Genomic DNA, 27,686 nt, shown 5'->3' on the forward strand with positions numbered 1-27,686 from the left:
GAATATCTACATTTTAACTCTTCTCCAGTTCTTTAACCTTCTAAGTCACATTTTCTGTTTTTCTGATTTTAGTTTATTTATATCTGTCCTTTTTATGGTATGTATCCCTATAAGCTACATAAAAAATCTTTGTGGGAGTGCCTGCATGGCTCAGTTGGTTAAGCATCCGACTTCAGCTCAGATCATGATCTCATGGTGTGAGTTTGAGCCCAGCATTGGGCTCTGCACTGACAGTGTGGAGCCTGCTTAGGATTCCCTCTCTCTCTGTCCCTCCCTCCTCATGCATATGTGCACACACTCTCTCATTCTCAGAATAAACAAACTTAAAAGAAAAAAAAAAAACTTTGTAAAAGAAGTAAAGTAACAATCCTTCAAAGTTCAAACCAAATGTCATCTCCTCTTCAAAGCTTTCCCTGAGTCCCTTGGACCAATCAGTCCCCTGCTCTAGATGCCCACACACCCTTTCCAAACCAACATTACAACCTTTACAAGCCTACATTGGAGCCCTTTGGCATGAGGGCACCAATCTGTCTACCTGCTCCCTCCATTAGACCCTTCTCTCCTTGAGGGCAAGGGTTGCAACCTGTTCCTTTCTGTACTTGGGACAGCTTCCGATAGAGCAGGATCCACAAATGTCTGCTGACCCACACAGTACTTGCTCAACTATGAGTTTAAGAAAAGAACTAACAGAGCAGGAACCATCTTGCTTTTGGTGATTGAGAATCTAGATTGTTATCCTAATGACACATCTATGACCAAGGCAACCAAGGCTTAAAACAGTCTCTTTCCTAGGCTCTAAATACGCCTTTTGTGTCCAGTTAGCACCTGATTCATGATCTATAGGCACAGCCCCCCACCCTCATTTAAAAATGAGTCTCCAGGTTCTTAGTCTATAATTTGAGATTCTGTTGCAGTGGACAAGCCTAACCTAATGAAAGCGTTGCACTTCTTCATCTAAACCTCACACAGCCACATCAAACCGGCTCTTCACCAAATAACATTTGTTCCTTGAGAGAATAACCCCAAAATTCAGTCTGACGTGGGTCATAAGATCACAAGAAAAGCTTTGAGTGGTCACTCAATCCAGGATTCTGTCACCAAGAGTACCAAGGCCTAAACCTACAGGAACAAAGCCAAAGTCAGATTCTAACACCTTGAAGCATCAGGTTCTATCCCAAACCGGAACTCTGAAGAGTCCTGGCAGACCAGGGCTGGAGGGATTTCAAGAATTGTTTCAGGGACGCCTGACTGGCTTAGTTGGTAGAGCATGTGACTCTTGATCTCAGAGTCCGGAGTTTAAGCCCTGCATAGAGCTTTAAAAATTAAGGGGCGCCTGGGTGGCTTAGTCGGTTAAGCGTCCGACTTTCGCTTAGGTCATGATCTCACGGTTCGTGGGTTCGAGCCCCGCGTTGGGCTGTGTGCTGACTGCCAGCTCAGAGCCTGGAGCCTGTTTCAGAGTCTGTGACTCCCTCTCTCTCTGACCCTCCCCTACTCATGCTGTCTCTCTCCTAGAAATAAATAAAACATTTAAAAAAAATTTAAAAAAAAATTAAATAAAAGAGAGGGGGAAAAAGGTAGAAAAAAAATTTTCTTAATTATGCTTCTACTCCAGGGCTGCACATGAAGGAAAATGAAGGACAGAGGGATTGACATACTTTCTCAAGGACACTCTTGGATTAGGGGACACACACACACACACACACACACACACACACAGCCGTCCTTAAGAGAGAATGTCAAAAATTCTATACAAAGACCTGAGTTAAAAACGTAAATGTCCACAAAAGTCTAATCTAAAGAGATAAAAAGTGGTTGCCTATGGCCAGGGGTGAGAAATGAGAGTAAATGTAAATGGGCTGGAGGGATCTTATTGGGAAAAGGAAATTTCTAAAACTAGATTATGGATGCATAGTCCTATTAAGTTACTAAAAATAAGTTAATTACACCTTTAAAACAGGTGCATTTTATGTATGATATGTAAATGATACCTCAATTAAGTTGTTTACCATCACTTAGAGCATCTGTAAAACGTTAAAACTACCAACAGTGACCAGAAAAGTCAGGGGTCTATCCAGGACTTTATCTCGCATCAAGGCAAGGCTTATCCTTAACAATCAATAATAAAGGTGCTTTTTATCATCAAAAAAAAAAAAAGTCATCATTATCTTCCCCTCATTAATCCTTTAGGGATCTGATGTTCATGGATGCGTCTACACAGTGGACACCATACGTCGCTCTACTCTCTCTATGCTGTGCGCATTGAGATTGTCTTAGAATCCTCTTTAATCTAGGGTTCCAGGGAGCCACTAACTGATCCAAGTCGCCTAAAAGTGAATCTTGTTTGACATGACTGCTCTTCTCAAACACATTTCTATACCATATGTGGTCATGGCTCCGGAACTGAGGGAGTCAGGAGAAGCAAGGATACAGCACTGAGAAACCTCAGGGAGGCCCCTAAACTGGGAGTGATAGCACACTTCTGTCCCGGGGTGAACCGAGGAGAAAGTTTCCACCCTTAGTGAAACCACAGAGATGTAAGGTCCTGAGGTCAAGAAACTGTGCTGAGGACCACAGGCTTTTAAAGCCCCGTAAACACGCTTCCCAGTGTTGTCCTCGAGGGAAAACCATCCCAGGAGGAATTTCTGTTTTGTTTGGTCCTGGTCCAAAAACAGAGTTCCTCCTCACTCAGCTCTTCTCCCTCTGGCTTCCCTCCCTTCCTCCCTCCCTCCCTCTGGTGGAATTGTGGAAATTCTGGAAAGTACTTTTACCCACAATTACCACTAGCAGGAAAGGCTGGGAAGTCAATTTGCCTGGAAATTCCGTTAACCCCAGGAAGATCTTGGGGCATCTCTTTCATCTTAGAACTAGAACATTTCTGCAAGAGAAGATAGAAGCTTCTCAGAAAGGTTTCAAATGACTTAAGGCCTGGTGTTTTATTTTAAGACCTTCCCCTCCAGGCAGAGTCCGTCTTCCTGTCTCCTCTGGGTACTCTAAGCCTAGAGTCAGTCACCAATCACCAGCAGGCAGCCCGGAGCCTGCCACTTGAGGACTGCAGGCCTGTGACAATAGGAGCCATATTTACCTCCATTCCTCAGGATTACCTTCCCCTCCTCAGGATGCTGGGGGGAGAACACTTTACTCTGCACCTTCCAAGGTGATTTGTCAGAAACGATACAGAAATGTGACACACAGTTGTACAGGAACCAAACTCAGTTTCCAAGAGAAGCAGCATGGTAGGAAGAGGCTCAAATCCCTGCTCTACCTCCAAAAGGCCACAGGCACCTGGCCTTGTCGGTGACAGCACAGTGCCTAATACATAGCAGACCTACAGCATACACATGCTGAATAAATATATGACTAATACTTACATGAAAGCCTCACATTCTAAGTCGCTCTTAGTACAACTCAGTAAGAGGCTCAGGTGTCATAAAGACAGACGGTTTGCTGAAGAGAATTGGCTGAGTTCAGCTATACTGGCACGCTTAAAATGTAGAGGAACAAAGGGTATTACATGGTTATTATAAAAGAAGAATTGATTCTGAGAGACCACACAAAAAGGAAACAAACAGTCTAGATTTAAAAAAGATAGCATGGGCATAGTTAACAGATAAAGGAAAGATTCAGATCAAGAATCTGCTATGCCTGGGACCAGCAAGGGATTAATTTCTAGGATGTATAAGGAACTCCCGCATAACATCAAAAAAAAAAAAATGCTGGGGCGCCTGGGTGGCTCAATTGGTTAAGCATCCGACTTTGCCTCAGGTCATAATCTCACAGTTTGTGGGTTCAGGCCCCGTATCAGGCTCTGTGCTGACAGCTTGGAGCCTGGAGGTTGCTTCAGATTCTGTGTCTCCCTCTCTCTCTCTGCCCGTCCCCCCTTTGCACTCTTGTCTCTCTCTGTCTTTCAAAAATAAATAAGCATTAAAAACAAATAAATGAATGAATGAATAAATAAATAAATAAATAAAAACAACAACAAAGAAAAAGAAAGAAAACTGTTAAGAGCCCCACTGGGCGGGAAGGGGGAGAGCACAGGCAAATAATTACCATGAATAAGCAATTTACCAAAGAAGAAACCCAACGGCCATGAAGCACATGAAGAAATGCCCATACTCATTTGTCATCAGGGAAAAGCAACCTGAAACAAGAACTATCCCAGGACATCAATTCACTTGGCAAAAATTAGGAAGCTGAAAAAAAAATTAGGAAGCTGGTTAATTAATGCTAAGTATTTGTTGGAAGTACAGAGATGCTTAAGTTCCGCAGGTGGAAACGTAAATGATGGGTGGCCATTCTGGAGTGGTATCTAGCACTGTCACATCAGTACAAATATACACCCACAGGTCCATCAAGGACACGAAGGCTGCTCCTTCCAGATGTATTTGTGAAGACAGTGTTGGAGGCAGTGTAGGAGTCTATCATTAAGGGAGGGAGAAAATTGGGATGAACATCATGGACACTAGATGTACACATAGCAACATAGATAGATCTGAAAAACCTGGGGCCGAGTTATTGGTTTCTAAATGCCATTCTCTACTAAAAATAACTAGGGCTTATTGGAGAAGTAGCTGATTCCACGGCTAAGTCAGGGAATGAACAAGAGGACCCATGATCATCTCGCTGTGCCTAAAAGAAAGTGCTTAAAGATGGGATATGTCAAAAAGACACAGGAAGCAGCCTAAAGGGAATCTCACTGACCAAATCTGGGACAATCTGAGCATCAAAATAAATAATGATAGTAAAGGATTATGAGCTATTGAGTAAAGTAAGAATCCAAATTAACAGGGGAGAAGGGAAAGCTCTTCCTTACATGTGGTGTGCAAACTGGCAGACTAGTGCGGCCACCCTGGAAAACAGTATGGAGCTAGGTTCCTCAAAAAGTTACAAATAGAACTATCCTGCCATCCAGCAATGCCACTACTAGGTGTTTACCCAAAGGATACAAAAATTTGGTTTGAAGGGCACATGCACCCTGATGTTTACGGAAGCATTATCTATAATGACCAAATTGTGGAAACAGCCCAAACTGATGAATGGATAAAGATGTGGTGTGTGTGTGTGTACGCGTGCACGAGTACACACACACACACACACACACACACACACACACACGGAATATTACTCAGCTGTCAAAAAGAATGAAATCTTGCCATTTGCAACAGCATGGATAGAGCTAGAATATAATGCTAAGTGAAATAAGTCAGTTATAAAAAGACAAATACCATATGATTCACTGATGTGGAATTTAAGAAACAAAACAAACCAGCAAAGGGGGTGGGGGGGTGGGGAGAGGCAAACCAAGAAACAGACTCAACTATAGTGAACAAACTGATGGGTTACTAGAGGGGAGGTGGGTGAAGGGATGGTGAAATAGGTGATGAGGATTAAGGAGTGCAGTAGTTATGATGAGCATGGGTGATGTATGGAAGCACTGAATCACTATATTGTACACCTAAAACTAATAGTATACTGTATGGTAAATGGAATTTAAATTAACTTTTTAAGTTTATTTATTTATTTTGACAGAGAGACAGAGTGAGCAGAAGAGAGGTAAAGAGAGGGAGAGAGAGAATCCCAAGCAGGCTCTCCACTATTAGCGCAGAGCCCAATGTGGGACTGGAACTCACAAACCACGAGATCACAACCTCAGCCGAAACCAAGAGTCAGACGCTTAACCAACTGAGCCACCCAGGCACCCCTAAATAACAACTTTTAAAAAAATAAAATAAAAATTCAGGTACATATACTGTATGATACATATTTATAACATTCTCATACAGATACAACACTAGTAATGGAAAACAGATCAGTGGCTGCCAGGGGTTAAGAACGGAAGGAGAATGTGATTCCAAGGGGAATTTTTTGGGTGATAAAACTGTTCTGAATCTTCATCATGGTGGTGGTTTTACAAATATGCACTGTGTTACAATTCATAGAACTATATGCCCAAAAAAGGCCAATTTTACTATATGTTAATCTAAGAAACATAATACATATGTAAATATGTTCATATAAAAAGCAGCAGCTCCAATTAGGCAAGAGAAAAACAGATACACATGAAACACATTAAAATGGTTGCTCAAGTTGGGGGGTGTTTGGGAAATGGAAGTGGGAATGAGGATAAAATAGAGCAAAGAAAATAAGGCAGTAAAGTCTGTGATGATAATGGGCCATGAAATAGAGTTTGATGACTGGATAGAAAGAAAGGAAAGAAGGGAGAAAGTACAAAAAGAAACAAGGGCATGATGGAGCTGGAGCTGGATGTGTCCTTCCAGGGCTATAAGGGGAGAAGAAGGTCCTGACCACTAGACCCAACCCCAGGCCCTGAAAAAGGTCTGCAATACTGTGGGGATGGATTCATGGCCCATGACAGCAGACACCATCCAACATTAGGGTACAAACTCACTTCCCTGCTCTGACTTCTGACTTACCAGCTGCCTGATTTGATTATATTATGTCTTCCTTTGTAGTGCCAGCACCCAGAGAATTCGGAGCCACCTGACCACAGTTCTAATCTTCCCAATAAAGCAGCAATTTAGCATTCCAGCATGAAAATAAGTCTCATGGGAGTTTTTATTAGTGAGTCAGCAGCCCATCTCATCAGTTCTGGAGCCCTAACTCAATTTCTGGAACATCAATGCTAATTACAAATACATCCTCTCTCCATCTAGAACCAGACCTTGAACCATGGAGAGCCTGCTGCCCTGTGGGCCATCTGGGCAGTCAGCCAGCCATGCCTTCCTGGCAGTGCCTTTCTGGTAGCAGGATCATTTTAAATGCAGTCAGCTCCAATTTCCTCCTCTGAGGAGTGGGGATAATGATGTGTTCTTTCCAGATGGTAAACGAGATAACACATATACAGTTGACCCCTGAACACCAGTTTGAACTGCACAGGTCCACTTATACACAGGTTTTTTACAGTAACTATCTTGTAAACATATTTTCTCTTCCTTATGATTTTCTTAACAATATGATCTTTTTCTCTAGCTTACTTTATGGTAAAAAAACAGTGTATAATACATACAACATACAAAACACATGTTAATCAATTGTTTATGTTACTGATAAGGCTTAGGGTCAGCAGTAGGCTATTAACAGGTAAGTTTTTGAAGAGTAAGAAGTTATACATGGATTTTCTACAGCACAGGAGAGTAAGGGCCCCTAACCTCCATGTTGTTCAAAAGTCACCTGTATATATTCATCACAATGCTTAGCACTAACAGATATTCAATAAATATTAAGTTTGCCTTCTCCCCTGAATCTCTGCAATTTTTTTTAACTTTTTTTATAGTTTATTTATTTTTAAGACAGAGAACATGAGCAGGGGAAGGGCAGAGGGAAGAAGAGAGAGGGAGACACAGAATCTGAAACAGGTTCCAGGCTCTGAGTTGTCAGCACAGAACCTGATGCGGGGCTTGAACCCACAAACCATGAGATCATGACCTGAGCGTAAGTTGGACGCTTAACTGACTGAGCGGCCCAGGTGCCTTGAATGTCCGCAATTTCAAAGTCTACAGGTTATTACAGCCCTACAATCACAAGTGGCTAACATTTCTCATTTCTGTTCTGACATACCAGCATCAGTGATAGGTTTAGAAGAAGAGGCTAAGACTTCAAAGGGCCTTTGGGGTATAATAAAAGGTTTTGAGGGTTGAACAGTGATTCTGTTCATCTTTTACTGTCAGAAACAAGAACTAAAATGCTAAGGAACCAGCTTAGAAGAGAATACAGAAGAAAGTTATAATCTTGGGATGAAGACCTTCTTGAGTGCAAAAACAACCTGAAGCCATAAAGGAAACAACAGATTTAAATACATAAAAATTTGAAATTTGAAATTAAATACATAAAAATTTGAAAGACACCAGAGATAAAATTAAAAGACAGACCATGTTTGCAAGCAATATAAAGGAGCAATATCCATAATATTAAAAGGTCCTACAAACATATTTTTAAAACTAATAGAAATATGGGTAAAAACATTAACAAGTAATTTACAACTGGCCAAAGGACACATAAGAGTTTGTTCAACATCATCAAAGAAATAATTAAAACAAGATGTCACTTTTGCCCATCATATTGCAAATGTATAAAGATTGTTTACTGGCATAGATGTGGTGAACAGATACTTCTCAAACATTGTTGATGAGAACCAACTGGAGGGCAATTTGACAGCATCTGTGAAAATGTTAAAAGTGGCCTTTAGATCTCAAATGAATAAATAACCTAAACTTCCACCTTAAAACACTAGAAAAAGAAGAGCAAACTAAACCTAAAGCAAGCAGAAGAAACAAAATAATAAAGATGAGAGTAGAAATTAATGAACTAAAGAACAGAAAAATAGAGAAAGTCAGTTAGCCAACAGTTGGTTCCTTGAGAAGATCAATAAATATGACACCCTTCTGGCTAGAAAAAAAAAAGAGAGAGAGAGAGAGAAGACTCAAATTACCAAAATCAGCAATAAAAAAGAAAACAGTGCTACCAATCTTGTAGAAATAAAAAGGATTCCAAGGGAATACTGTGAACAATGGTATACCAACAAATTTCCAGGAAGGCACAAAGTACCAAAACTGACTCAAGAATAAATAGACAATCTGAACAGATATGTAACAAGAAACTGAATTAGTAATCAAATAGCATCTCACAAAGAAACACCCAGGCTCCGATGGCCTCACTCATCACATCTGGTAGAAGTGATGTTTAAAGAAGAATTAATACAAATCCTTCACAAGCTCTCCCTAAAATTGGAAGAGGAGGGAACACTTCCCTGCTCATTCTATGAGGCAGTACTACCTTGACACCAAAATCTGACAAAGATATCACAATAAAGAAAACTACAAGTCATTTATTTGTCAATAATACCTTAATAAAGCCGGGGGGAAAACCACCAACTACAGATTAGTATCTCTTACTGTCTCTTTTATAAGACAGGCTATCTACAGGCCTCTGCCTAAGTTTTTCCAATAACACACCAAGTCCACGTCACTGGGCACCCCAGCCTGAGCCCAGCACCCACCTCCCAACCGCAACACATCTCTTCTCACCTCCTGAGACTCCACCAAGCATCCAATGCTCCCTCCAGTGCCTCTTCCTGACCACTCAACTATTTGTACTCCATGAAGCCCTCTTCCCAGGACACTGACAAACAATGTCCACCTGGAGAAGGGAAGGCTATGGGTCCCAACAAAATCCTGGCATGCCTGACACCTAGCAACCCCCCACTCCAAGTTCCACAGTGTTTTGGATTCAATAAGAGGGAGGCCTCCTTGTGGTCTGGGGTAGGTCTCCACTAAACCCTGGCTTCAGGCTAATCCCTGTTCCTAAATTATGGTTACAGCCTCACATCTCTCCCTTATCATCTTAACTCTGCCCCAGAGCAGATGGAAAACAAAACAAAACAAGACTGCATTTGAAGGAAATTTTACTCTGTCTCCTACTAGGTTGAGTGTATGCTGTCTGCATCCCAGAAAATGGGGTTAGGCGTTGACCAAAAGACAAGAGGACTGATACCACCACATACCTCGTTCAATCCTCTTATCCACCGTTGGAGGTAAGAATTATTGTCCCATTTTACACAGGAGGAAAGTACTTCCCTGGATCTCCCAGGAACAGTGTGCTGGAGAGCAGCTCTGGTCTAACTACAATGGACCCAGGGAGAACCTGATGGCTGCGGGATGCAGCACAGGAGGACAAGAGCGGCTACAGGATGAGAGGAGGAGCAGTCACAAGTTGTACGCACCCCATCTGCTTAATCTGTAAACTGTTAGTAACTGAAATCACTGGCTCTAAGGTCATTCTACAACTTCCGGAAGTCAGCAGACTCCTGTTTATCTACAAAAGAGGCATGTGCATGGGAGGGGACCAGGCATAGGGGCAGAAATGGCAATTTATAGTTATTGATCAATTTATTTTTACCCAATATAATGTAAGTCTTTCTTCCTTTGGGCCTCATTTCTAGATCCCATAAACCAAGTCAGTCAGGCTGGAGCTGATCCACATGGGTTAAGTGGTCAGCTGTCCAGGCTAGCCTAGTAGAACCTATCATGGTTTCTGTGGATGGCTGCATGTGGTATTTCCAGGCATCAACCCACAAAGTTTTAGGTCAACACCATTTTTAAGCCAGGTTTTAAAGCAAGAGCCTGCCCCATTCTATAGACTTAGCTCCACAGACAAAGGAAGAAGGAAAGTTTCCTACCTTGGGCAAATCAACTCTTTGGCAAATAAGGTACATGAGGTGCTCAAAGAGCGACCAGTATGGCCTTTGTGGATACACCTCAACAGGAACTGCACAGAAGCAATGACTTACAGGAAAAGCCTCATGTCCAAGATGGCCACAGTGCCCTACACAAGGAACTTAACACATACACACACACACACTCACACACACACACACACAAGCTGAGAATATAGACATAAGACTCCAGATAGATCTGACTCTCTCTCGGTATCCATATTCTTTAAAAGCCAATACCCTAGTATCCCAGGAATTTGCAGTTTAGGACCTGTGGATTATTGCATCCCTCCTGGAAAGCAAGGTGGCAATGTGAAACAATGTCCTAAAAGTGACTATATCCTCTGGCCTAAGAATTCCCCTCTAAGAATTTATCCCAAGGAGTTAATTCAACTGAAGCAAAGAGCTACACACAAATGAAAATATTCAGGATTATCTATGATTTAAAAAAAAAAAACTATCTATGATGGAGTAACCTGGAATGTTGACTACTAAGGGAATATCCATAAGGATTTTAGGTAGCTGCTCAAAAAGGTAATAAGGATAATTATGAATAACCTAACAGTTTAAGATAGCATTGAAAGAAATGAGTAGAATGCAAAACAGTTTTACACTACCATTACAACAGAGTTAAGTATGTATGGGTTGTGTTGGGCTCTGCGGTGACAGTGTGGAGCCTGCTTTGGATCCTCTGTCTCCCTCTCTCTCCACCCCTCTTCTCCTTGTGCATACATGTGCTCTCTCTCGCTCTCAAAAATAAAAATAAAAACATAACAAATAAAAAAGTAACGTCAAGTTTTGTTACAGTGGTAGGCACATGTTTGATTACAACGGTAGATAGTAAAATTTTATATATTTTTTTAAGTTAATTTATTTTGAGAGAGTGTGTGAGCACATGTGAGCAGGGGAGGGGGCAGAAAGAGATAAAGCGAGAATCCTAAGCAGGCTCTGCACTGTCAGCACAGAACCAGATATGGGGCTTGAACTCACAAACCATGAGATTACGACCTGAGCCAAAATCAAGAGCTGGACACTTAACCAACTGAACCACCCAGGTGTACCAAATTATAGTTTTTTAAACATTTGATGTGGTGATATATTTTCAAATAATAAAAAAAGTTAGAAATCATATAAAGCAAAAGCCAAAATCTTCAAAAATAAGAACATTAGTGCTACCAATAATAAATAACACACTCAGAGCTTACTCAATGTTAGGCACTGTTTTAAGTCGTTTTATGGACCCAAACGACCTGAACTTTCCAACATCCATGAGGCAGACACTATTATCACCCCTATTTTACAGGCAAGAACACAGGGGCACAGAAAAGATAACATCTGGGGCGCCTGGGTGGCTTAGTTGGTTAAGCATCCGACTTTCGCTTAGGTCATGATCTCACAGTTCGTGGGTTCGAGCCCCGCATCGGGCTCTGTGCTGACTGCCAGCTCAGAGCCTGGAGCCTGTTTCAGTCTGTGACTCCCTCTCTCTCTGACCCTCCCCTGCTCACGCTGTCTCTCTCTCTCTCCTAAAAATAAATAAAACATTAAAAAAAAAAATTTAAAAAAAAAAAAAAGAAAGGATAACATCTTTCCCATATCACACAGCTAACCAGTGTGATGGAAAAAAACATTCTCCATGCCACTTCAAAGGTCATTCATCTGCTAAAATGTTTGTGCCTGCTTAGAGACAACAAAATCTACAGCAGAAGTTTCACCCCAAGAGCCCGAAATGGGCAGTAGGTAGTGAACTTCAGAGGTTATTTCAGAAGTCTTTCATGTTGCAGATATGACCAGGATTTCCCACCATACCCACCTAGACTTCAGAAGGAAGAGCACTAAAGACCAACAGGTCCAGCCCACTCAAACTTCAGAAAGGGAAGGAGGGACCGACGGAGTTAGGACTTGCCCAAAATGATGTAATGATTTAGGAGAAGAACCACAACTTGAAATTCTCAAGCCAGTGGCCTTTGAGGCTTTGCCCTTCCCCTGCAGACCACGAACCCCCTCTTTCTGTATTTCTCTCTCCCTTCACCTTTCCTTCAGTCCCTTCAGTCTAGCTATCCTCGGCTTTCCCTTGTCCAGCATGGCCCCTCCTGTTCTAGCTTCTCTGTCTTTCATTATCTTCAGTTCACTCTGCCTCCGCTTCCAGTCCTCTCCCACCCCACTGGCAGCAGCTGGGACTTCAGCTACGGCATTCTTCCCATGTGGCCCGACAGCAACCAGAGGAAATTACAGGCCACAATCAGCAGTAGACCCCTGCCCTTCCCAACCAGGGAGACTGTTGAAACCACATTGGGAGAGACAGAGAAGCTAAAATCAGTGTAGGAAGAGAGGCCCTTCATTTTGAGTCTGGACCTAACCCAGATCGCCCATCTGGTTCCCTGCACTTCCTTGGGGCCCTGAGGGCCCTCCTGCTTCCTCTGTCTGACTACACTGTTTGCCCAGGTCTGTCCACCACAAAGTAAGGACCAGCCCTTGTTCATGTCTATCTCCCATGCCTTACATAATGTAGTTACCGATAAAGTCTTGCTGCATGAGCAAACCAGTCTTCATTCATCCTCTTCCTTAGGGCCCCTCTGCCCATTTTTGGCCAGGCAGGCTCCCTTTAGTGCTCATCGGAATGTGAGAAGCTACCTAACACCTCTACGGCAAATCACTAAGCTCCTATAATGCAAACACGTTTCCCTAGGTCCACCCTCAACTCGGGGAGGCCTTTCCTGTTTTTTCAAGCTGCTGCTGGTGGTGTCCTGAAACAACCAACGTGGCTCTGTGGTTTCAGGATATCAAAGGCAAAAGGATATTATGCAAAACAGAAAGAAATGTTTAAAGAAAATTTTAAAAGCACTTGTAGAATGCACCCTGTCAGGGGGCCAGGCAATTATTGCACCCCCCGCCAGGGCCCCTCCCCACGACCTCCAGACCCATGTAGTGGGGCAGGAAGGAACCTGACCTCATACCATACTGGTCATGCTGGTTGGACATGACCCCACCCCTTCCCTCAGCACAGCCTCCCCCGAATCCCCAGGCTCTGTGCCAAATAACCCCTGGCAGATTCCCAAAGCCAAAATGTCCCTCAGAAGAGGAGAAGGTAGATCCAATGAGGGCAACAAAGTGGGTAACTTCAGGGGCGCCTGGGTGGCTTAGTCGGTTAAGCGTCCGACTTTCGCTTAGGTCGTGATCTCGCAGTTCGTGGGTTCGAGCCCCGCGTCGGGCTCTGTGCTGACTGCCCGCCCAGAGCCTGGAGCCCGTTTCAGAGTCTGCATCTCCCTCTCTCTCTGACCCTCCCCTGCTCACGCTGTCTCTCTCTCTCTTCTAGAAATAAATAAAAATATTAAAAAAAAAAAAAGTGGGTAACTTCAAAGTGGAATGACACCTTGGGAAGAGACTGGCATACTGGCCTGGAACTGGGTTGCTCAAACCACCTGAACAAGTCCCAACCAAGCGCCGGGCTCTACTGGTCTCTGAGGCTTCTCTCAAAACCAATTCCTGGACACTTGCAGGTTCTCACTTCGTGGCCCCTCCCCAGATCTCAGAACTGCCTGGAGGTGGCAGAGCTGTGTTGTTTGTTTCAGAGTTCGATTTGCTGGCTTGTTCCCACACGCTCTGTAGAAACAGTCACAAGTCAGTCAGTCATGTCAACTGCACTGGGTTAGCTGGCTGCGGTTTCCCCAGCACCATGGCCCCAGTGCCACAGTCCACACAAGCCTAGCCCAGGGACCTGGCTGCTAAGGAGACAAACGGAGAAGTTACTGAGAAAGTGGGCTCCTGGGGCATCACCCCCACTGCTTCTGTTGACAACAGATTTCTGCCCAGTCTGATCCCAAGAGTCTGTCCTGCAGCCTGGCCCTCTGCCCCTGCCCCAGGCACTTCCTGCACCTAGTTTCCTTTTTAATCAGAATTCTAGACACATCCCTCATTCAGCAATAAATGATACTCCTCTGCCAGCGCTAAGTAAACCTATAATTCTCAATGGGTCTATCTTATTTAGTAAGACTGGCTTTAAAACAAAACACTTCTCAGACAGCATTCACCCTTTTTTTCCCTTTTTGGAAAACTCTACTAGTGAAACAATCCAAAAAGTGCAGTGCTTTATGCCCCAGCCTCACTGGGCCACCAAGAGAAAACAAAAACTACATGTGTGTGTACATGTATGATAAAAGAAAGTTATAGCATATTCAGCTGACAGAATGACACAGCTTTGGTGGGTTTTAAAGGTGTAAAGAAGAATCTTAAGTGACAAATGCTGGACACTAGGCTATCTGTATCTAAACATACCAATCTATCTGTTTTTCTGGAAAGACAGCTATATTCTTATCATACGTAAGAAAAAAAAGACTAGCAGATGATGTGCCTACATGTCTTCTCTAAGTTATAGGAATACAGGTGTGCTTTTCTACCTCTTTTAACTTCTCAAGTTATTTTCAATAAGTCTGCATTACTTTGTGCAAAAATGATGAAGAGATTGCACACTCCTCAAAAAAATACAGAGAAAAGCAAAGACCCAGAACCCTAGCCTGCCGTGTTCCAGGGAGGCGAATCCTTCCCCATCTCTGGGCTTTGCAAGGGGCTTTAGAGAGGTGGCAGGGGGAAAGGGAAATGGCTACAGAACACACCCAGACCAGACATTAAAATCACTGCCAAAGAATTTAGCAGCAGCCAATTATGTATCTCCTGGCCTTCATTTGTGTAGGGAAGGGGCGGGCTGAGGCCAGGCTGGAAAGTGGAACCTGAAACACAAAACATGTGACTCAGCCCTTCAGCCTTCTAAGGACAAATCCCTTTAGGCCACGTTCAACCAGAACCAGCTCCCAACCAGACCTTGATCCTAAGCCACCACGACCTTCGAACCTGGAGGTTCTGACCTTTACAAAAGGATCTGCAATCTCTCCCGAGCCGATGAACTGTGTAGGCCCAGCTAAACACAGAGACCCCCCACAACTGGGGCCTTGACAATCACGGCCACAGGCCGGCTCCCAGGAACCCTCACAATCCCACGCCTTGTCAACTCTCCCAGGAGTCAGGGTCTGGCTGGCTGGCCTTTACAGTGACCTCATTGCCCAGACCACCCTGGGCAGTGCCAGAGGCAAGTGTAAAATGACCACAGTGCCAGGCCCCAAGGGATTTAAGCCGCAAGGGCAGACCACTTGCCCCCAAACAAATGGATTGCCGCTTAACTGGATAAGAATAACTGGAATTTCCAGGTGGATATGGATTCAAGCAGAATTCCAGTCTCTGCTTCTTGTCAAGAGCAGGCAGGGAACACTGAATAGTGAAGACAGCATAGGAGGCACTGGGTATGTGAGCAGGGGAGAAATCACCAGGTTTGACTTGACCACAGGACAACTGGGCCCCTTTCAGACACACCCAGAGCCCAATTAAGCCCAAAGGGGATGAGCCTCTCAGACCGACCCCCAAAGCCTGGAACATCCCCAGGGTGAAGTCCCCGGAAAGGCTGGGACTGCCTGAGCACAAACTGTCCCATTGTTCCCAATCCATAAATTAGTCTAGTCCCAGCCTAAAAATCCCTACCCTACTGCTACCCAAAGACCATATGGCTGCTGTTTCCTCATTACAGTCAATATAAAGCAGCAAAGTACAGATTACTCGGCCAAGCTAATTTAAGGCTTCAGAAATTAGAGGAACTTTTTCACACAATCAAAACCAGGATTTAAGAACTTTGATATCAACTCTGGGTTTCTGAACAAGAGAAGGAAGGAAGGAAGGGAGGAAGGAAGGAAGGAAGGAAGGAAGGAAGGAAGGAAGGAAGGAAGGAAGGAAAGGAGGGATGAACAGGAGAGAAAGAAGCTATATCTCACACACACAAGTACACACAGTTTAGTTTCTCTAAATGACATCAGCACAATTTAATTATGCTTCCTCTGCTTGGACTGTGAGCGAGTTCCTCAAGAAGAGGCATTTTGTCATCTTCCTCTCTGCAGTGCTAGTACCCAGTAAAGGACAGGCACATTGTTGGAATTGAATGAAGTTACCAGATGCCTTAGCCACCGAGGACGTCCACACAAGCTGCTACACAAGACCTTTCAGGTGGACACACAGACATACCTAGAGAGGGTCTTCCCAGATTCCAGGTCATGCCAGCCTGCTCTGAGCCTCTGCACTAGGCAATAACCTCAAGGAAGAGCACTGTGCTAGGTAGCAGAATCCCCGAGTTCCAGCCCCAGCTGGCCATTCCTGGCTGTGTGGCCTGAGACCCTGCCCCTCTAGCACAATGAGGGATGGGGCTAGAGAACTAGACGGTCCCCTCCTGGGATGCCATGGGTCCAAAATGCTCCAGCTGAAACCCAATCCCACATTTGGCTCTTGCTCCCTGTGCCCCCAAGGAGCTTCCATGCTTGTCCTCAGAGTCTGGGACAGAGTGCCATAGGCAGGAGTCACTTCTGCCACCATCAGGCTGAGTGGAAGAAAGTGAGCCCAATGTCATAGAGGGTGTTTCGTAATCTCAGACTGTCAGACAAGGTGTATTTGTGAATTTGTCAATAAATTATTTTCTCCAGGAAAAACAACAGGACAAAACTGGTTTAAAGTACTAGTTACCTAATCTGCCAAAGTGTAAAGATCTAGACACAGGGGAGGCTCCCTGTGCCTCCCCCAACCCTGAGGATAAGGCTCCAAGACTCATCCCCAAAGGGGAGAGAGCCCTTTCCCGAGCTGAGGCCAGAACAGATGTCCTCAGAGTACATTCTGTCCTGGGCAGCCTGCTCGTGTCCACATGTGTGCATATGGGAGGGGGACAGCATGCTGGTGGAAAAACACCTGAGAACTGAGAGCCCAGCAGAGACTCAGAAAGTGCTTTGTCTTCCCAAGGATGCAAACCATGGCAGAGGCTTGGTTGTCAGCCTCCACAAAAGCTGGGGAAATTAGCTCATGGACAAGTGCTCTTCCAGGGCCCTGGCTACCTATGGCGGCTGTTTGCTGGCCCAGGGGCCCATGATTGTCTGGTGCCCACCTCTAGATCAGAGTCCTTGTTTGAACAAATAAAGAGAATCTCTTCACAGCACAGATGGGCAGGAGAAGCCTCTGGGTTTAAGCAGTCCTTTACTCAGCCCCCACACCCCACATACCCTTGACGGGACTGTACCAGGTGTACCAGGCCCCAGGTCAGCCCATCCTCCCCTAACCAGTCCAACCTGAGGTATTGCCCACCCCCACCTAGCCCCTGTCCAGGCTGGCAGTGCCAGTGCCAGCACAAGTCAAGTCACACTGAGCTGCCACCAAATTTGCTCAGAGATGAACATTCCAGGAAAAGGAAAAGGTAAGACCGCTCCTCCTCCCAGGTTGACTACACCTCAGGCAAACACCCAGGTAGCCAGGAAAGGGCACCACATGACTATGTTCCGTACATCAGATGCTGCTTGGCCCAAGGGCCATGAGGACGGTGCTGCAGTCCTGAACTGTCTGGGAGAACTCCCTCGGGAACTTGTAGGAGTCTTCAGGAAAAGCCCACCTCCCCCATGCAGTCCCTACCCCTGAAGGCCTCACACTAGCCCATGGGGGACCCTGAGGCAGGGCATACACTGGCTCTAAACTCTGCAACCTGCCTTATGTCACACAGATAGTGTAGACAGAGGCAGGATTGAAATCCAAGTCTATCTGAAGTCTATCCCAAAGCTCTGACAACCCATGACAGATCAAACAGTCACCCACCAACAGCCCAGTCTAATGCCTGGCTCCTCTGGGGAAGGGCATGCCCAAAACCCTCCATATTCCATACAGGAGCCTATCACAGCATGTGGCCCAGACCTCTGGACAACAGAAAGTAAAGCCAAGTCGTGGAAAGGAACTGTAAGTAGTGAAAAGGCCACAGTTCTAAACCCCACGGATGCTTTCTCCCATCAACCTCAAAACCACCCCACAAGGGCTTTGGTTGACACCTGCCCAGCTGAACAGATGGACTCAACTCCCCCGACCCACACACTCTGAGAGACTTTCAGCTTCCTTAAGGCCCCCTCCCAGCCAGAAGCCCCCACTCCGAGAGCTGAACCCAACCACTCAAGCCTAAGGGCTCAATTAAAATGAAGAAAAACCCTCTGCCTTCACTTTGTGGGACCCGTAGCAGCTACCAAACATCATGGTCCCATATGTGTCACGCTAAGACAGCCAGGCTAGAGAAGGCCCAGGGCCTCTCTCCTCACCCTCCAAAATGTTGTCTCTCAGGAAGTCCCTTCAAACCTCCAATTGAAAGTTCTGCTCAGAAATACCAGTAACTGGTCACCAATCACTAGCAACACCATTACAAAACAAAACAAAACAAACCAGAGAGGCAGCACCGCAGGCTCTCCGACTTCACTGAGCAGACCTTATACCTCAAACACCAATCTAATGAGCGCTGGGGTACGTTAATTTGCTAATTTCTTTTTTTCTGCATAATGTCGAGGCAACAATTAAATTAAAAAAAAGACAAAACCTAGCCTCTCTGGGTTCTGAGGACTTCTCTCTCTTCCCCCTTCTCTCTGCTGCTCAGAGCCATCTCCACGGGAGTCTGAGAAAATGGAACTTCAAGTCCCAAGTCCTATTTGCCGTGTACTTAATGTACACAATCTCATTTATGTTCCAAAAATAACCCTGTGAGTTAAGCACCAACAACCCCATTTTACATATAAGAAAGAGACTCTGAGAAACTCTCTAAGATGCCTGAGGCCAGACACTTAGCAGCAGGGCAAATACTCAACATTATTTTATAGGACTAGTCTGCTTCCCAGACTAACCACCAAGTCCAAAGGGATTCAAGTTACTGTTTAAAAAAAAAAAAGTCTCCTTACTTCCACAATTCATGTCTGACCAATTCCAAGGGCCTCCTCCCAAACTTGATACGAAAATATTGAAGTAATTATTGGAGAAATTGAGCAAGAACATGTAGGAGGCCTTCTGTGCCAGGGCTTTGCAGGAAGGTGACAGAGTTCCTTTTGGCAGGATGCCTGCCCTCCTGCCAGGGCCCCTCACTCAGAACAACAATCTCTAAACCCTGGCATTAAAAATGAGCAGCCACCTGTATGATATTCTTGGGAACAACCTGTGGCTGCCTTGGACCTGACTGCCTGTGGATTACAGGCCAAGGACAAGTCCCCTCCCGACCTCCAACAGGCACGGGCTCAGACTCCTCCGGAGGTGAGGAATACAAACCCACCCACTCAAACTCCCAACAAATGCGTTGAAACACAGGCTGGTGGCCACGTTTCAGATTCTCTGGGCAGGATACCTGAGACTCCAAGCTGCTTCCTGAAAGGGACAATTCGGTGTGAACTAGTTTATAGTTTAGCCCTCCAACCCCTATGGTACACACACTGTATTCATACAAACACCCTCAGCCCTCGGGAGTGCTTGCTCACTTAGGTTTTGGGAAGCTACAGGAGCAGGAAGCAGGGTAGGAAGGCCCCAGGGCAGGGATCTACACAGAGGAGGAACTTAACAGCAACAATTTACGAAGGATTTACCTTCATTAATGTAAACCCTTGTTTACATTGTCTCATCTAATCTTCCAAAACAACCCTGACATAGGTACCATTTATCTTCCCTATTTAACAGACCAGAAACCAGAGGTTACAGAGCAAGTCACTTGTTCAAATGCTCAGGAAAAGTTAACCCACACCCAGCAGAGAGTGGTTCTATGGGAAGACAAGATATGTGAGCTGGATGTGAACTGGGAGGTCAACTTCCTTCCCCACTGGAGGCCTCGTCATCAGTTTCCCAAACTGGTGTGGGTTACTGTGAGCCGCTTCTTGGTCCTCCCCAGACTTGGCAGGGCGAAAGCTGCTCCACGCCTGAAGCAAACTCAAACTCCAAAACTTCTTGAGGCACGGCCCAGATCAGAAAAGTCTCCAAGGCCTTCTCTGCTTCTGGGGCCAGAGGGGCCTGCGGCTTCTTTGTGCCACCCCCATCCCACCGTTCGACGTAAATCCAAAAAAAATCTTGCCTCCCGCCCTCTCCCTACATCCAGCCCGGACCTCTGTTTGGGATTACGGACTGCGATCCGGAACTGGGAGGCTGGATATCCTGGAAGAGGGCATGGGCGAGCATCCAGGGGACCCTGTCGGGGAAATTCGGGAAAGTCCCCGAGTCCTTACCGAGCAGCGGGGACTCCTCAGGGCATGCGGGCAGCGACAGCACTGTGGGAGAAGGCACTGGGGCCGAAGTCAAGTTGCCCGCGGGGCCGGGACCGGGGTGAGAGTCCGCGTCTGGGATGGAGTCGCGACCCGAGCGCAGCTCGGAGGAAGCGTCCAAAATCGGCTGGGGCAGGGCCCCTCGCGGTCGGAGCTCAGCGGAAGGCTGCTCGATGGCGGCGGCGCCGTTCGAGCCGCCCTGCAGTGGTGTAGGGACTCCCACCAGCTGAGGCAGACGGTTCAAGTCGCGGCCGGCCAGGTAGTAGACGAGGGTGACGGCAAGATGCAGCGCGCAGACCGCCACGAGCAGGCGGCAGGCCCGCTGCAGGGACGCGCCCGGCATCGCCGCGCTGCCGCCCAAGAGCGGCTCCCGAAACCTCATCTTCCCGCCGCCGCTTTAAGAGGCGGGTGGGCTACTGAGGGGNGGTCCTCTAGGGCGGAGCCACGGTGAGCGGGCGGCACTCGGGAGGCGGGGAGCTGCAGGGGGCGGAGCCGCCTCCGAGGACTGCTGGCGGCGCTGAGGGCTCGGGTTCCCACACCGCCCTCCTCCAGAGCCCTTGCCTTGTGGCTTCGGTCGCTACTGAGCCGCACCTACTCCTCCTCCTCCCCCTCCTCCTCTCCCTTCTCCTCATGACTGCCCTCAAGAGGCACCACCACTTCCTGCGGTGCTGAAGGGCTGGGGTATGGGCCTGGGCCTACACGCGGTGGCGCTGAGAGACGCGGGTTGCGGATTCGAGGGGTTGGGGGACGCGGCGGCATTCCGGCCCGGGGCTCGGTAGGCCTGGTGGGTCCGGAAGAGGGACGGAAAAGAGTTGTCCAGGAAACGGGCTTCGACGCGGGGCGGGAGGTGGAACAGTTGCGGAGGGATTCTCTGGGACGTTCGATACCCCTCCTTTGATGGGGCTAGGCCCCTCCACCAGTGTGGGGGCCCAGCAAGGAGGCGCGGCTCAGAGCCGCGCGGGTGGAGGAGAAAGTACACAAGTTAACGCTTGTCTGGCTCACTCTCCTGCAGACCAGCCTAGGGCATCTCAGAGGCCCACCCAGCTCGGTTTTGGGTGTGTGGGGTGCCTCCTCTAGTGCATCCTGTCCCGGGACGATACGTGCTTTGAGCGGGAGGGTGGCCAGAAGCCTCAGTAACTCCCACACTGGCAAGCAGGAGAGCAGCCAGCTTTGTTTATAGTCTGTGTGAGCCCAGACACAATCTCATGAAGTAGGAATTGTCCCCGTTTTACTGATAAAGAGTTAAAGGCTTGGATGTAAGGGCGCTCTGGCTGAAACATCTGTCTCCCAGTTGATTGCCAGGGTGGATTCGGCTGATCCGGCTGGCTAGGCGAGTGTCCCTTTCCTCCCTCGCAGCTCCATGTGCGTCCCTCCCGAAGCTGCGCGCCCGGTCGCAGAGGACAGGTCTTCCATCCAGGGTAAACGAGTAGCTGTGCTCCCCTGCTAGAACCTCCAAACAAGCTCTCAAGGTCCGTTTGTAGTAGGGTAGTCAAGTTTCCAAGACTCCAGACACATGTAAATGAGGCGCTGCCTGTGGCAGTCTGCCTTTCTTTAAGAAAAAAAAAAGTTAAAAGCTCACGAAGGTTAAGAAGCTTGCTTAAGGGGACGTCTGAATGTGGCACAATCGGTTAAGCAGCTGACTCTTGATTTCAACTCAGGTTATGATCCCACGGTTTGTGGGATCCAGCCCTGCTTCCTGGCTCTGTGCTGACAGCACAGAGCCTGCTTGGGATTCTCTCTCTGAGCCTTCCCATTTGCCCTCTCTCTCTCTCAAAATAAAAAAAAAAACTTTAAAAAAAAAAAAAACTTGCCTAAGATCCCACAGCTGGTGAGGGACAGAAGCAGAATTCTGACTCCAAAACTTTTATATATCACACATTTTCCCCTTGTTGATTTGTAGGTAAGGGCTGGGGGCTGTCAGGGTGATAGGCCTAGGTACCGAAGTTGCTTGGTTCAAATCAGAGCCAGAGGCCACTCCTCAGGCACACCTGATGCCTGAGTGAGCAGGGACACCTCACCCCTGAGAAGGACGCATGAGAGTGTTGTTATTTATGTGGATGGGGAGGCTGATGGCTCTGGCAGCCAACTCTGAAGTAGAGAGAATGATAGCAAAAGTTAGCATAGATTAAGAGTTTACTATATGCCAGTCAAACACAAGCCTAACTGCTTTATATGCATTGTCACAATCCTACCAACACTTTGAAGTAGGTACTTGTTCCTATCTCCATTTCACAGCTGAGAAAACTGAGGCTCAGGAGTTCACTCTTGGTTGTGATCATACAGAATACTTTCCTCACTTGCCTTTCTGGACACCAGGCTTTCCTGATCTTCCTCACTTCACTGGTCACTGCTCTGTCTCCCTCATGGGCTTCTCCTCCTCTTCCCCAGTTGTTGAAGGCCCCAGGCCACTGTCTATGATGCTCTTTTCTGTTGGTACTGAATCCCTAGGAGTGATTTATAATATCTGTATGCTAATGACTACAAAATTTCTGTCTTCCTCAGTTGTTGAAAGCCTCAGAACATGGCACATGATACTTTTTTCTGTCTACACTCTCCCTAGGAGTAATTTATAATAATCTGTGTGCTGATGACTGCAAAATTTTTATCTCCAGCCTGGATCTTCAGACTAATTTTCAAGTGCCTATCTTACCAGTATCTCAAACTCAATACATCCTGCCCTCAACAACCTACTCCCTAGACTCTACTCTCATTCTTACCTACATCAGAGAATGGCACCACTGTTAACCAGTGCCTCAAGCCCAAAACCTAAAAGGTATCCTTGATGTGCCTCTCAAATGCCATTTCTAATCCCTCAGTAAGTCTTGTCAGTGCTATCTTTAAAGCATCAGAATTAACCACTTATTAATTCTGTTACAGCTGGGGCACCTGGGTGGCTTAGTCGGTTAAGCGTCCGACTTTCGCTTAGGTCATGATCTCGCGGTTCGTGGGTTCGAGCCCCGCGTCGGGCTCTGTGCTGACTGTCAGCTCAGAGCCTGGAGCCTGTTTCAGTCTGTGACTCCCTCTCTCTCTGGCCCTCCCCTGCTCGTGCTGTCTCTCTCTCTCTCTCTCTCCTAGAAATAAATAAAACATTTTAAAAAAAATTCTGTTACAGCTATCTTGGACCAAGCCACCATCATCCTGGCCCGGGTTATATGGTAGCCTCCTAATTGGTCACCCTGCTTTCACCTTCTCCATGCCCCCTCCACAGTCTCTTCTCCAAACAGCATTTAGGAAGATCTTTGTAAGCATAAATCAGGTCATGTCATTTTATTCAGAATGAAGTCCAAATGTGTAGGAGCCCTATCTAATTGGTTCCTAGCTCTCTTCCCCACCCACATCTATCACTCCCCACCTGCTCTACCTGCTTTAGCCACACTAACCTAATTGCTGTTCTCTGAATTTGCTTATTTCTTCCTGCCTCAGGGCCTTTATACTTTCTATTCACTTAGTCTGAAATAGTCTTCCCACATATTTCATTCAGATCTCTCAAATGTCATCTTAAGAGAGTGGTCTTCTTAGACTACCCTATATGGAATAGTTCCAAATATACATATCCTGCATGATTTTTTCAGAGCATGTATCACTACCCAGCACTATATATTTATTTATTGTTGTCTATCTCCATTATTAGAAGATCAGCTCCAAGCACGCAGGAACTTTCTCTCATTTGCTACTGTATCCTCAGCTCCTGGAACTGAACTGGCACATAGTTGACACTTAGTAAATATTTGTTAAAATACCTGATAAAGGAGGGGCACCTGCGTGGCTCAGTTGGTTATACAGCCAAATCTTGATTTCAGCTTAGGTCTTGCGTCAGGCTCCATGCTGACAGTGCAGAGCCTGATTGGTATTTTCTCTCTCCCTGTCTCTCTGCCTCTCCCCCACTCTGTCTCTCTCAAAAACAAATTAATTAATTTAAAAAACTTAAGTGAATGCCTATGATCATCTTGATTAGGTGGGAAGAGGAGAAGAGAAGAACTATTGTTATTTTGTTTTGTTTGTTTGTTTGTTGCTAAGTTCTTTTAAACACATAAGAGTTGTTCACCAGGGGGCTGCTGAAGGTGAAATTGACCCCACCAGTCTAGATCTAGAGGAAAATGCCTGACCAATGAGTGAGGAGGGTCGTAATAGACTCCATCTGAAAAATGAGAGGAAGGGAAAATGAAGATATATCTTCCATGTGTCCAGATAATGGCCAGGAGACAGGATTGAGAGGCAGTTAGGGGTCACAGACCTATCCCAGGACCCTCTATGTGGCCAGGAAGCAAAGAAACTGCTAACTGTCTATTCCTTGGGAGCATGCAGAGTCCACAAGGTTGCCACCAGCCTTATTAGCACCCCCCCCCCCATCTAGAGATGCCTAAAATTGGTAAATTTTTTGGTTCAGAAAGGTCCAGAAGATCAGAAACCTTCAGAACAATATTGTCCAGCTGTCCAAACATGAACTGGTATTACAGACAGACCCAAGACAACTTTCTCCAGCCCTTTCCAATTTCAACTTTATCAGGTCAAAAACTAGTCCCATCAGAGGAGATACCCGGAAGAGGAAGTTGCTAACTTTTGGTCAGTGCTAACTGACCAAAAACTGGAACCTGGGTTTTGTAGTTTGCCTGTTGGATGATGATCTGCCCAGAATTACCCACCTCCCCACCTCTCCCTACAGCTGCCTTCAACTGGTTAGTGGCATTTCCTCTACCCTTTCACAGCACGCTTATCTGCACCTGTTAGTTTACATTCCTCTTTCACCTTAGTAGATCAGAAGGACATAGAATAGTGCCTGGCACATAGTAGACAGCGGTTTCAGTTTATCTAGTTCCACATAAGATGTGACCCCAAAACTTGGTGTCCTTAAACTAACAATTTCTATCTCACAGTTGTTCTGCTTCACATGGTGTCATCTGGGGCACTGGCACAGTCAGAAGTCCCCAAATGGTTTCAGTCACGCAGCTGGCAGTTTGTATAGGCTAGAGGCTGACTGAGAATGGTCATGGGTCAGGGGCCTTGGCTCTTCTCCATTTGGACCTCTCCATAAAAGCCTCTCACATGGCTGCTTGGGTTTCCTCACAAAGAAGAGGGTATTTTCTAAGGAGGAGCATTTCAAGACAAGGTAAGAAGATGTAGACCCCTTAAGGCCCAGCCTTAAGCATCACTTCTGTGGATATTTTACTTACAACAACATACTGAGCAGTCTAGATTGAAGGGAAGTAGATGTCTCCTCTGGATAGGTGGAGGAGTAAAGAATTGGCAGCCATCTTCTTAAAAATATTTTATTTATTTTTGAGAAAGAGATAAGAGCTCAAGCAGGGTAGGGGCAGAGAATGAGGGAGACACAGAATCCCAAGCAGGCTCCAGGCTCTGAACAATCACCACAGAGCCTGATGTGGGTCTCAAACCCACAGACCGCGAGATCATGACCCAAACCAAAGCCAGATGCTTAACCCCCTGAGCCATCTAGGTGCCCCACCATCTATTTTTTAATCCACTATAGCTTAACCAGCTGCCACAAATTATTTAGGAACAATTCAATCATGAAAATAAATATTGATAGAAACAGTTTACAGCCAATTCAACAAAATATGAAACCATGAGTTCATACTGATATAAATAAAGAAATGAATGTTTGATGAGTAACAAGATATTTACATAATTTCAAAGTACCTCCTCCACAATATGCTTAAAACTTCAATGGGAAACATTAGAAAAATCCAAATTTTGAAACACCCTTGAAAATAACCATCGTGACCTCTTAAAAAAAAATGTCAAGTTCCTGATAGTAAATGAAAGACTGGAGAACTGCTCCCTCACTGGAGGAGACTAAAGAGACATGGTGACCAAATGCAACACTGATTTTGAAATGGACCCTTCTGCTATAAGATATTTTGGGGATGACCAGTGAAACTTGAATTTGAACTAAGGATAAGGATAGTGTTGTGTCAATGTTAGTTTCCTAATTTTGATGGTTGTATTGTGGTTATGTTTGAAATATGCATATAATATTTATGGGGTGGGGTGCCTGGGTGGCTCAGTCCATTAAGCACCTGACTTTGGCTCAGGTCATGAGTATGGTTAGTGAGTTTGAGCCCAACATTGGGCTCTCTTCCGTCAGTGCAGAACCTGCTTCTAGTCTTTGTCTCCCTCTCTCCCTCCCTCCTGCCTCACACACACTCTCGCTCTCTCAAAAATAAATGAACATTTTTAAAAAAATTTTTATAAAAAAACGAAAGAAAGAAAGGAGAATAGAGGGGCACCTGGATGGCTCACTCAGTTAAATGTCCAACTTCTAATTTCAGCTCAGGTCATGATCTCACAATTTGTAAGACAGAGCCCCGTGTCAGGCTCTGTGGGCTCTGCGGGCTCAATGTGGAGCCTGCTTGGGATTCTCTCTCTTCCTCTCTCTCTGCCCCTCCTCTACTCATTTTCTCTTTCTCTCTCTTTCTCTGTCTCTCTTTCTCCCTTCAAAATAAATAAATAAGCATAAGGAAGGAAAGAAGGAAGGAAAGAAGGAAGGAAAGAAGGAAGGAAGCAATAATAGACATTGGTCCTTAAGAAAGCTGAGATCCAGGGGCGCCTGGGTAGCTCAGTTGGTTAAGCGTCTGACTTCAGCTCAGGTCATGATCTCAAGGTTCGTGGGTTCCAGCCCTGCATCAGGTTCTGTGCAGGCAGCTCAGAGCCTGGAGCCTGTTTCAGATTCTGTGTCTCCCTCTCTCTCTGCCCCTCCCCCGCTCATGCTCTGTCTCTCTCTGTTTCAAAAATAAATAATAACTATTAAAAATTAAAAAAAAAAAGAAATCTGAGATCCAATCATGCATGTCACCAATTCCCCCTTCTCTAGAGTCAGGGGATATGATACCTTTCGTTTCTACTGTTGTTTGTACTTTGTGGTTGATTTTCTTCCCTGTCCTGATCATTCTTTGACCAGATCCAGTCTGCCTATTTCCTTCATAAAAGACTAGCGCCCAGGACTGGATGCGGCAGTCTAGCTGGGGTCCAAGTGACGGAAGAGAGAAGGATAATAAGTTGCCTTCATAGTTCCAAGTATCAGACTTTCATTGATGCCTTCTAACACAACATTTACTTTTTAATGTCCATGTTAAACTAAGAGACAGGGCTGAAGACAGAATCCTGGAATAGTGGAAACACCCTGTGGGCTGCCTTGGATCCTTTAAATACAGTCATTGTGCCAGTCAAGGTTTTTGACTGCAAAACAGTTAATTACACTGCTGCTCTGCCATGGCCACCACTACCAGGGAATACTCAACACCACCTCTCAAGACTGTTCAAGCTGCTGCTGCTCTTGCCAGGAACACTTCCCACACTACCCTTGCCTCTTAGCAGCATCCCGT

General features: G+C 45.9%; 1 protein-coding gene across 1 annotated transcript in view; it reads right to left on the reverse strand.

Moving 5' to 3' along the window:
• Positions 1-20,764, reverse strand: part of B4GALT1 (beta-1,4-galactosyltransferase 1) — a 51,636-nt gene extending 30,872 nt beyond the window's left edge. The window contains exon 1 of the mRNA XM_077761866.1: positions 20,308-20,764. Coding sequence (XP_077617992.1) covers positions 20,308-20,725 — 418 coding nt within the window. The 5' untranslated portion in view covers positions 20,726-20,764. The remainder of the gene's footprint in view (positions 1-20,307) is intronic.
• Between the last annotated feature and the right edge of the window lie 6,922 nt (positions 20,765-27,686).

Source organism: Crocuta crocuta, unplaced genomic scaffold (assembly GCF_008692635.1).
Source record: "Crocuta crocuta isolate KB4526 unplaced genomic scaffold, BGI_CrCroc_1.0 scaffold204, whole genome shotgun sequence".
In the NCBI taxonomy this organism is placed as follows: Eukaryota; Metazoa; Chordata; class Mammalia; order Carnivora; family Hyaenidae; genus Crocuta; species Crocuta crocuta.